This window comes from Leptosomus discolor, chromosome 1, assembly GCF_034619465.1.
Source record: "Leptosomus discolor isolate bLepDis1 chromosome 1, bLepDis1.hap2, whole genome shotgun sequence".
NCBI lineage: Eukaryota > Metazoa > Chordata > Aves > Leptosomiformes > Leptosomidae > Leptosomus > Leptosomus discolor.
In genome coordinates, this window is record NC_141391.1 from 19,896,240 (window position 1) to 19,908,324 (window position 12,085).

The following is a 12,085-nucleotide window of genomic DNA, read 5'->3' on the forward strand; positions in this document are numbered from 1 at the left end:
TCATGCCGCACACACGAAGTTGTCTACTTTAGCGCTATTTTTTTTCCTGTTTTTGACTCAGCTTTCCCCTTCCGAAAGCTTCCTGTAGTATTTTACACATCTTTGAGACTCCTGCAGCGCACTTTTCTCAAAGATGCTTATTTGCAGCTGTCTTCCTGGAGAACACTATAAAGAATCTCTACCTCATCCCTCAATTCACAATCAAAATCAGAATCCATCTTATGTGATGGTTCATTTCTAGGTTTCATTACTACTTCATCTCCTTCTGGGTGAAAATTCACAGAAGGCTGTTCCATGCAGTGCTTCTTTAAAGGGACACTGGTACCCTATAATGAAGACAAATTTATTAAGAAGTTGTTCTGCTCTGTCACTTTGAAACAATTTAAAAATACTGTAATTATGCTTTGAAAGGCTGTAACTCATTGACTTCTTTTGATAGGTAGACTGAAGGTCAATATGGGAAATATATATTTAAAACAACGGAACTATTCCAAAGCTATCAAATTCTACCGTATGGCTCTAGACCAGATTCCTAGTGCCCACAAAGAGATGAGGTAAGTTTCTGCTAGTAGGCATGGTTCTGAAATACAGGTTTTGGCTATAGTATGATTTGATAGTTAAAAATATAACCTAATCCTGATTTCTTTACTTAGGATTAAAATAATGCAAAATATCGGAGTTGCATTTATTAAAACCGGCCAATACGTTGATGCCAGTTCTTCATTTGAACACATAATGAGCATGGCCCCCAACCTGAAGGCAGGCTTCAACTTGATCCTATGTTATTTTGCTATTGGAAATGGTGAGCAAATGAAAAAAGCCTTCCAAAAACTGATTGCAGTTCCCTTGGAAGTGGATTATGATGACAAATACACTTCACCAAATGTAAGTTTGAACAACCTAAACTATGTATGTTTGAACAAAAGAAACTGTCTTTACGTGGTGAATCAGGAGAAAGGGGGAGAGACATTGAATGCTTGGACTGTACTGAATATGTACATTTATATGTATTTATGCATCTAAAATAACTTTTACCAGCATGAACTTAGTGTGGCAGTACTACTCAGAAGTGTAAAATAATGTTGAGAACATTCAAATCCTTTTTTACTCAAAAGATATGATGTACATAAAATCCACACCGCACAGTTGTCTCCATAATGATTTTGTTGAAATTCATCTGGGCTAACTTACATAGCTCGGATACTGCTTTACCTCCTGTAATTTATACAAAATTTTCATAAAATATTTACAAGCTAAAATAAAGGGAGCAAAGCAATGAGTGAGTTAGTGCAAGAGATCTCAAATGTGGGCTAATAAAACTTGTAATGCTGTAGTGTTATTTTACAGAAGAAACTTTCAGTAAAGTTTACAGATGCTTATTTTAGTTTATTAGACTTCGTTGGAAACTGGACTTCCTTTGTACTGTGAAACCAGCAGCTCATGATGTTAAAGACAGGAAAAAGTAATTCATAGGTTTATGGTTCCCCCTTCGAAAGATCCTCTATAGAAAGATCAAGGCACACCCCCTATGTTCTCTTAGCAATCTTCTTTTCAGTGATGCAAAGCTTCCATTTTCAGTCCTAAAGATCAAAGATATAATTAGTCTTCAGACTATTTGCAGCTTAAGAATAGCTGTTGCTTCCTATTGTCCACACATAAACAAATAAAATTTAATAGATGAAGCATATATATTTATATTTATCGATAAATATGCATGTAATTTCTTATCTATATATTTATATATAATTGAATACATATATAATTTTTCATATTAGAAATTATGTAACAGAAGGGGTTATTAAACACTTGAATTAATTGCAAGCTAAGATCATTCATTGGAAGAAAAGGTTTAGACTGGAGATGTTCCTTCCAAGGAGAGGCAAGCTATAGTTTTAACAGACATTCCAACTTCTGTATTTTGCTATGAAGAAGTCAGAGAAAAAATCACAGTTTCCTTCTGGTCTTTATTTTTTATAAATCTATGATCTGTCCCAAATAAATAAGGAAGGGTGGCCACCCAGCATAGCTGCGCTAGTCCTTTTAGAACTAACAGAGGTGTGTGATAGAAACCACAAGATGATCATGTGAGTTACTGTAACGAGAAGGTGGCACAAGTCCTCATCTGTTGAATATCGCTACCTTTCAGCAGATGCTGAAGTGTGCTCTTGTTTTTAAGCATGTGAGTATTCTCGCTGTGATTTGTAGCCTTCCCAGTCTGATACACGACATTAACTACACCTGTTAACAACCCTAATGTGAGCTATGACCACATACACGGGCAGAAAACCAGGATTAAAGTAGTTCTAGTGCCAAATTTCAGATTTTATGGTTAGAAAACTGCTTAAACTGAAGCTAGCTTCTTGAAATGTGAAAAGGAAATAACTGACATTGTAGACAATGTAACTGACATCAATTTGTTTACAACCATGTTGTCTATAAAATACTTAAAATGCATGTATACTGGCATAACTTGCAGTTGTTTTGTCCCCCTCCAGGATGACCCACATACGAATCTACTGATTGAAGCCATTAAAAATGACAGCTTAAGACAAATAGAACGTGAGAGGTAACGGTGGAGTCTATTCTTCCTTGACTGTTGTGGCCAGGAAAGTATTATCGGTCATCTTGCACGTCCACAGCTCTTGTTATAAAAGTGTCCTCATAATTCTTAGGAAAGAGCACACTTGGAAGAACCATTTGGATCACTCGGTGTACTGTACTGCACTAAAGTAGAATATCCACCCCAAATGCTGTAGGTCACACTGCTTAAAACTTGCAGCATTGTTTGTTTTGTTTTTTTTTTAAATACAACTACAGTGTGCAGTGAAAAGAAAACAGAAAAAACTTGAGAGCTTTATCAAGTTACAGGGCAGTGGTGGTAGCAGGGCACTGGTTAGGTGGAAATCTAAGATTGTCCTGAGTGCAGGGAGTAGCAAGAACAACATTTGATTATTTTTTCCATATACGTTTTTGAAGTAGTGACATGTTTGTGTGTTGGGTTTTGTGTTGTTTTTCTGTTAGGAAATCCATGGCAGAGGAATACATCATGACAGCTGCTAAACTCATTGCACCAGTAATTGAGACATCTTTTGCAGTGGGCTATGACTGGTAAGAGTCAAGCAGGGCTTCTTGTTGTCTAAACTATATGCCAGTGTCTCATGCTGGTTATGAAATCAGATTCACAAACAAAACCAGTCTAGGAAACACTGCGGCACATCTCAAACACAGCGTCAATGCTATTTTCAGGTTGCCTCCATAGTGCTGTGTAGAAGAACAAAACAAAGCATTAGAGTCTGTTCTCTGTTAGATATTAATTTATCATTGAAACTCAACTGGTAATTATACGTTTTGAGCTGTTCCATATTAGCACAAAAAGATCATCTTGATGTTCTGTCGAATTTGAAAATTGAAGAAATTTTAGAAGGGCAATGATCGCTGCTCTTTACTGTAAGTGTGCATAAAACATAATGAAGACTTGGGGTGCCCTAAGAAGTTTTCATTGCTCCATAGAGTCATTATATAAAACACTGGAATCTAAATATTATTAGAAAGGTTTATTTGCATTTAATTTATAAACTTTAATGTTTATAAATGTAAACTTAATCTACTATTTCTTAAATATTTATACAAGTGTATACAGTGATACTTTGCTGACACAGTTTATAATTTTGACTTTTGTATCCACTTTTTCAATTTACAGCTTAGCTTTTGCTTTCTGTGGTATTATCTACAGCAGAATACTCTTCTTTAAAACAAAACAAAATAGACACACTTCCTCTAAGGACAGTATAAAAATGATTAGTATAACTTTTCAAGACATACTTTTAACCAGTTTTTAGTTTTATATTATAAAGACTTTGATATTTTTAGTATTTTTAATAATGTTATTGGAAAATGTGCACAAATAAATGTTGTTTGGCCATACCCACAACATTACTAACAGGTATGTTTAGCGTTTGGGAGGTGAAGGAAGTTTGATGGGAAAAAGAGAACTTTCCTTTACCTGTTTGGGTTTTTTTTTTTGGCCAGTTAGGATTATTTTCAAATTTTGCAGGTCCTATAATTATAATTTACTAATAAAACTGTTTACACTAACATGCAATAATCTCTTACACAAGACATGTTTAGTCTGCTAGAGCCCACAAGGTGGTGTTTGATGGTTTAATAATCATTATAACCTTAAAATATCTCTACTCTTGCCACTCTGACTTATCAGAACTTAAACAGTATGTCTTGTGAAAATTACCTTGCTGCTTTATAACTTCTTAGCATGAGTAAGTCAGACTTGTTTGCTCTTGTGTTTTTGTTCAGAAACTGGAAAAGGTTGTCATATTCAGTTTCCTTAGTGCTATCCACAAAACATTTGTGATGAAGTAAACCACTCTGATCTGTTCTGGCTAATTAAAAAACTTCTGGTGAGATGTGTGGGATTTGCTTTCTGTTCTTCTAGGCTGAGGTGTTCAGGCCCAGTGAAGAAGTTTAACCAGCAGTTTGAGCTTGGTTTTCCAGATACTCTGCTTTGCTATGAGTCCTCTGAGTATTAAACGTGCTTTTAATCAGATTAATGTTATTTACAGAGATAAAGTGGGGATAAATAAGCTTCAGATTTCATAACTTCTTACTTAAAATGTGACATAATCTTGGGACTGTTCTTTCATAGTCCATAAGGAACAGTTGGATAGTTAGATCTCATGGTTAAAAGATCTTAAAAGTAACAGTTGAAAACTGGTTTTTGACTTTTTTAATAGCAGATGTCTTTGCAGAAATTGCTATTTTTTTCAATATATTTTTTCCACCAATATCAAAAGGCATTTTTATACTTTGTATAGAGACTGTTCATGTGCCTACCAATTATAATAGCAAGCAGTTTGTTAAATTAAACTTTTGTTGGCAAATTAGCCAGCTATTAGAAGAAAACAAAAAGGCCTTCCACCAGTTTAATCCCTTCCGCTTTTTTTTTTTTTTTAATAGAAGCATCCCAGAAAGTTGTTCATTTACTGTGCTTAATTCCAAACAGTTTGAGAGAACAGTATATGCATACAATGAATAAAGGTCTGGCTTCAAATGATTAGGTAATTTTAAAGTACACCACATCAAACCCTGGAAGATGGTGTCAGTGAATTGACATCTGAACTGTCTGCTCTGTTCTGTTCTGCCCTCATTTTGCAGAAAACCCTAAGCCAAAAGTAACTCCAGGATGACCAGAAAGAGGTTTATTATTATGACTTTATTATTATTATTACATAGCTCGGGGACACAATCTGCAGCCTCTGGCTTTGTTCACTAAGCTGGTTTATGGGTGTGGTACTGTATGCAACAGGAGATCAGGTTTGATAGAGTTTATCCAAAGAAAATGGTTTGAAAAATTATCTTAGTCAAAACCTGACATCAAGTATCACTCAGTGTTGGAAAATAACATGGTATTTAGGCAGCTGACTTAAAAAAAATCAGAGCAGAGATAGTAATATTAAGGTAGGTTGTGGGAATAAAATGTTCTTTCAAATATTTTTAATCAAAGTGCTCTTTGCCTCTGTAAAGAAAGAATAGCTAAGAACAACTCATTTTGGAAAGCGAATGGCTGCCTCAGTGTGTAAAAAGTGGCGTTTGCACAGATGCATTTTGTTTATCTTTATGGCTTGCTTTCTGTTGCAGGTGTGTTGACGTAGTCAAAGCTTCCCACTATGTTGAGTTAGCTAATGACCTGGAAATAAATAAAGCCACTACTTACTTGAGGCAGCAGGATTTTAACCAGGTATAGTAACTTTTCACATTACTGCTTTTTAATACTGTATTGGCAAAGGTATCTTTCTTAGCCACAGCGTAGTTGTCAGCAAGTGAAAGAATGATTTATGCAAACATAATAATTGCACTGATGCTGCTCAGTACAATAACTTTATAAAAACACTGGTAAGAGATGAGTTTAATCTAATTTCTGCCACAGAAGTAACAGTGAATGCAGTTCATGTCAAAATTAAGACACCTCAATTTAGTTACCTTCACTGGGTGTCCAGGCTGCCATTACAGTTAATAGAACTGCAGTCCGTGCGGTGAATGGAGGCTAGGAAGCACGCTGCCAATCAACGTGGAGGTGTTTTCATTTAGTATGAGCTGAATCTTTCTCTCGGGTTGACTGTAGTACCAAAATACATGCAGATGCACTTCATATGTATCATTGTTGTTAGGTATGGTATTCTCACTGTTCCCTATGTACTACAGCGTTCCCTAAAATACTATAACCTGACCTTGAACTTCAGTCAGCCTTCCTATCCTTCCATTGAAATACAAACTGGAATTAAATTAAGCATCTGCTCAGGAGCTTGGACAGTTCTGCATCTCTCATAAAAGATTGCCCCCCTGGAGGGCACAGCGGGCTAGGATGAATTGCTGTTACTGAAAAGATATTACAGCAGTTTAAGCCACAGTGTATCTTGGCAAAGGAGGAAGGTCATAGAAATGACACAGTATTGGTACTTCCAAGTAAAAGTACAGCTCATTGCTCAAAATTCATTAACTGGAAGAAGTTCAGAAGATATACCAAAATCTTTGTGATTTTACAGTTTTTATCATGCATATTATTACATGTTCCCTTTTCATTGTTTTGTTATATTTTTAAATGTACATGTGAAGTAACTTTTGGCTATGTTGAAATTATTTATGTATGTTTGTTTACGTGGGTAAGATGTCTTTCTGCAAGTGGCCATCCAATCGCTAGTTAGACAAATTTCTGCTGATGACTTTTGTGCTGAACTGCCTTCATGTTAAAAATCGTCACCAATCTCTTGCTAATAAGTGCAGCAGGCTGTTAAGTGCAGCAGGCTGTTAACTGTAGCTTTCCTTTTCTACACATGTAAATTGCCAATGTAGGTGTATAAATGAATACCACAACTTAACTATGTTTCAGTTTTTGGTGTTATCTAAGTGAATGTGCAGCTTCCTTGTAATGTTTTACTTTAAGACAAATGCATTTTTTTTCCTGTTAATCAAATTTTTATAAGTTGTGGGACAATTTATAATACCAAGTTTTTGTCAAAATTGGTATGTCATCTTCTGCCTGTAAAAAACAAACAAACGAACAAAACAAAAAAACCCCAACCAAACCCCCCCCCCCCAAAAAAAAACCAACCCACAAACAAAAACAACAAAAAAACCTGCTTGGTTTGAAATGTGAGCAGTTGGAGAACAGCTTTGTCTGAACAGAAAGGAGCTCAGGTATCTGACAAGATTCTCTCAATTTCCTTCTAACATGCACTGTTTGGTACATTCAGTGGTAGGAATATTGAATAAATAGGAAGGAATATAGCAACCCCCAGGTTTGCACGAGTGGCAGGAATTATGAGAGATCATATACTGCCAACTTACAGCTGAAGCTGAATACCTCTGTCATCTTCTAAGGTCCTTCACCTTCCCATAGCTTGGAGGGATGCACACAGGGCCCCATGCTTAACTTTAGCCCACTTTGCCTTCTCATGTTTAAGCTCTTCTGTTTTCCTGAGCAGTTCTTGTTCCTTCTGTGCGTCCTGTCCTCTTCTCCTTCCCTGTAGATATAGCAAGAGAGTTATCCTTTATTGTACTGCATGTCTGACTGATAGCTTTTCTGAGATCAGGAGGCAGCTTGAGAGTTTGAAAAATTTTGTTCAAATCTAGTAGCTTTATTGATGATAGCTTTTGAAGAGTGACAGTGTTACAGGTAGGTAAAGTCATATGATCTCAAGAACTTACTATTTTGTTGGTAATTTTTTGTGATTTCCAGTTACTATACAGTATACATTTTTTTAAAAAAAAACAAACCCAACACAGTTCTCAGAGGTAAAATGGGATACAGAGATTGTTGGTGGTGTTTCTGTGGAGTACTCAAATGGAGGGAGAGGAGAGGGTGTTGGAAGTTAGGAGTAAGTAGAGAAGATGATCTTTTTATTGTGATTATGTGGTAGAAGATCTTTAACCTGCACTGGAACCACTTAATAGTAGAGTGGGACTGCAGAATGGTGATTGCAGAGAGTCTTTTTTGTTGTTGTTGTTGTTCTAATAAAACTGCAGCTGCCTCTTACTCATCCTGTCTGCCTGTTTTTCATATACTTACTAACTCACCACCTGCTCAACACACCTTTGGCTGAAGAACAAGAATAGAAACTTTTTGAAATACTCAGTTTCAAGGCTGAAAGTTTTATTGTGTTTCAAAAAAAAGAACTAAAATAGATTTCTGCTGTAACTATAATGGACTTAACTATTTGCTCATCATAATGAAGATGTTATTTTAAAACAGTCCTTGAAAAAAACATTCAGGGTGGAAATTACCATGCTATGTCTAGATTGTATTTTATTAGAAAGGGGTTTTGTGTATTAGATGTTTTGAATTTGTTCTTAATTTCAAAGAAAAATTTTGAAAATTAATTTAAAACCAAAATTCTGCAGATTAGCCATGTAACTCCTTAACATTCTGGCAGACCCTGCTTTGAAGTTTGACTTCTGTAAGCAAATAATGTAGGCACATTGGAAACATGTCACAAAGAGTAATTTGAACAATGTATTTCGATTGTTGAATCTAATCGTTATTGTTGGGATTAAAAAGTTAGAAGTTAGTTATAAATATATAAATTCAGCTGATGAGACAGTGAAAGCATTTCTGCTTGGCAAGGACAAAAGGAGTATTGCTATGGATTTTTATCCTAGGGCTCGTAATTGCTGAAATGGTCCAAGAGATCTACAACATAATTCACCAGTACACGAAGAGAGTTCAGAGTCATACAAACTTTCCAGTATACATGAAAAAGAGATTGCTTCTACTCTAATCTTTATTGTGAAAGGTGCCAGTAAAAGCAAGGTAAACAAATCAGCTACAATGGGAAATGGCTTTTCCGAAAGTGACCGAACGATGTAGCTCTAAGTTCACCAAAAATTAATTCCATCAAGAAGCAAGTCTTTGCTTAAGAGTAGGGCCCCTCAGACATAGTAGTGTTACGTCTGTAAATACGTGGGACCATTCCCTTTTTGGAGAGTCACAAATAGATACAAAGCTTAAAATTATCATAGTCGAAGTCTTACATTTCAGAGACCGTAAAATCTAGAGTCTAACTTTTGAAATGCTTTTCTTGATTGAAATTGGTGTGTTTCTTTAGAGAATTTCTATTATTAGGAGAACACTGTGATCTTTAGTAGTTGATAGTTCTTGGGTGGAATGTAGTTGACTAAATCAGTGAACTACATCTAGCTGTATATACTTTGTCATTTTACACATCATTAGTACAGTCATGGGTTTTGTGTAAAGTAACTGTAAAAACCTTATGTATGACAGACAAACAAAACTTGTTTCCTTTATGCTTGTTTTGGCATTCCACATACAGCATCATGCATTCACTTTGATATATAAACAGCAGCTTATAGGTTTCATGTAAAGGAAGAAGCAAACTTTTGAATTCCTAGTGCTAAACTGAGGTTGTCACATCTGTGTTGTAATAGATGACGGAACTGGGCTCACAGTTTGTGTAGTTAATATAAATATTTAGTGTAAAGCAGCCAGATTTTCTCAATGATTTAGTCTACGATTACAAATATTATCCCATAGTCAATGAAAAAAAAAGCTGCCTTTTATTTCAAAGTTTCTTTGATAGTTTATTAGCTATAAATTTGTTTACTTTGTCCATAAACTTCTTTATTTTGAAGCTTATGGAATTTAGTTCTCATGTAAAAGTTTAAAACAAAATCTTCTGGCCTCAGTCTTCACGTTTGAGTACTTCCTAAACTTAGACAGGTGTCATCTTCTTATGGCACAAACCAACTGCAAGTTGAAATCCAATCCTACACTGTCTTGCGTATTTTTTTTTATATAGGTGTACTTTTTTGGCTTTTTAGTGAGCAGAAAAGGACTGACATTAAAACTCTGAAAGAACTAGAAAAATAGGTATAAGAATTTCAATTAGTTGATTAGACTAAAAGCAAATAATATAAACTTGTGTTTTGTATGTATGGAATTGTCAGATATCTCTGTACTTCAAGGTAGCCATATCTAATCTAAATTTTGAAGAAGTAATAAATAGCCAATACTATTAAAATTTTGTGGTCAAGATTTATATTATGTATAATATAGATATACTTCCATGTGTACATGCTTACAAGCATGTGTTACAAGCTGTAGTAATTGTCATGTGAGTGTATGAGTTGATAGCTTTAGCTGTTTGCTACTGTGAAGTTTATCAATGCTTTCTGAAAGAATTGTGGTGTAAGTTTTTGCTTCAGTGGGAAGTAAGTTGTTTTCAAATTACTTCTAGGCACTGGAGACTTTGAAAATGTTTGAAAAAAAGGATAGCAGAGTAAAGAGTGCAGCTGCAACAAACCTTTCATTCCTTTATTATTTGGTAAGTATTCGCTTCAACAAAACCAGGTAGAAACTGCAGTTTATGTAGCAGCTTCTGTATCTGCAGCGATTTTTGTGTCTGTCTAAATAATCTCTGTAAACAACAAGGAACTGCATGTGGAAGGAGTTACTCTGGAACACTCGTTCTTGGCTGTAGTTGGATTTTGGAGCATGTCCTTTGTATACTGTTGCTGGGAGGAAGAGTGAGATTGAGCCCCAGGCCAGGGAAGGACGCCTGCAGCATGATTTGTGCAGAAGCTCAGCAGCTGTATTTAAGACTCGGGTCCTGAAGACCCTGGCTGAACTTCAGGAACATATGAAGTTTAGGCCAACGGGTTTGTGTATGAAGTTTGTAGGGTATGGGGATTTATTTTTGTTTTTTAAAGAAATGCTAGTTTGTTGCAACAAAGAAAACTTCCAGAATGGGGCAGAGTGGCAAAACACGCCCTCAAGTGTTAACTTCTCTGAAACTTGAAAGAGATGATCTGCCTCATGCAAATACATAAGGAGTATTTTAGGACTGAAGAATGTATTAATATTTTCCATCCTCAATCTTTTGAAATCCCACTATATTAACTGTAAGAAGCCACAGCTGCAAGAAAATTGACTGACTAATACAATGTTTGTTTTGTTCATGTAGGAGAACGAATTGGCACAAGCAACTAACTATGCAGATTTAGCTGTAAATTCTGATAGGTACAATCCAGCAGCTCTAACTAACAAAGGAAATACTGTTTTTGCAAACGGAGACTATGAAAAAGCAGCTGAGTTTTATAAGGAAGCTCTCAGGAACGATTCCTCATGCACTGAAGCACTTTATAATCTTGGTAAGCCAAAGGTGCTTTTGTGATTTAGCTTTTGTTTAAAGGTAACACTAGTGTTTCATAGAATCTGGCTTTCAAAGTTTTCTTGTATAGAAGTATATATTAATTATTATTACTTTATTCAGTAATTTCTGTTATAGCAGGGTATTTGTACTTCTTATCTTTTCTGCCAAAAACTACTGATGTTAGCAATATCAACTAGTAATTGCAGATGATTAGGTCACTTTGAAGATAAAAATTTCTACTACTACCTACTAAAGACATGCCATTTTTACTATTAAACCATCAGAGTCATTCCCCTCTAAAAGCCCTCCCTTTCCCTCATTTGTCTGGTTCAAAAAGTGAGATTACATGTTCTTGGTCTTCGATTAGGTTTGTGTTCCTTGTGTTTATCAGTATCGTAAGTCATACTAGCTGGTGAGAATTGTAAGTGTGGCCGTCATGAACAGAGTCTGTCAGTGTCAAGGCAGTTACACTGCCTCTGAGTACAGTGTTCCTATTTCATTTTTCTTGGTGATTCTGTCAGTTAACATGCTGAAGTCTCATTTTTTTCTCATTGCATTAATACCATAACCTTTATTTTTTAGGTTTAACATACAAGAAGTTAAACAGAATAGATGAAGCTTTGGATTGTTTTCTGAAACTCCATGCAATCCTTCGAAATAGTGCCCAAGTCCTTCACCAGATAGCAAACATGTATCCTTTTCTGGATTAGGATAAGGGATGGTGGTTTTAGTAAACTCATTTAATCTGCAATTAATCTGTATTTCCATCATGACACAACGACTTAGAAATTTACTGTGGTGTCCACTGTAATTAGGATGACCACGCCTGGGTTCATTCTCTGATGTTTGTGGAAATGAGAACAAGATCTTAGAACCTTCTTCGACGTTTCCAGTGAAGCAAATGA

The 12,085-nt window shown here is 35.6% G+C and overlaps 1 protein-coding gene across 7 annotated transcripts in view; it reads left to right on the plus strand.

Moving 5' to 3' along the window:
- The window catches only part of IFT88 (intraflagellar transport 88), a 50,730-nt gene that overhangs the window by 13,280 nt on the left and 25,365 nt on the right, over positions 1-12,085 (plus strand). For 5 of the 7 annotated variants that reach the window (XM_086481806.1, XM_009947726.2, XM_009947727.2 and 2 more), the window contains 8 exons: positions 440-554; positions 654-885; positions 2,496-2,566; positions 3,022-3,108; positions 5,653-5,752; positions 10,266-10,352; positions 10,992-11,178; positions 11,763-11,871. In XM_086481806.1, coding sequence (XP_086337932.1) covers positions 440-554; positions 654-885; positions 2,496-2,566; positions 3,022-3,108; positions 5,653-5,752; positions 10,266-10,352; positions 10,992-11,178; positions 11,763-11,871 — 988 coding nt within the window. The remainder of the gene's footprint in view (positions 1-439; positions 555-653; positions 886-2,495; positions 2,567-3,021; positions 3,109-5,652; positions 5,753-10,265; positions 10,353-10,991; positions 11,179-11,762; positions 11,872-12,085) is intronic. The other 2 variants (XM_086481810.1, XM_086481809.1) reach the window with 2 other exon arrangements.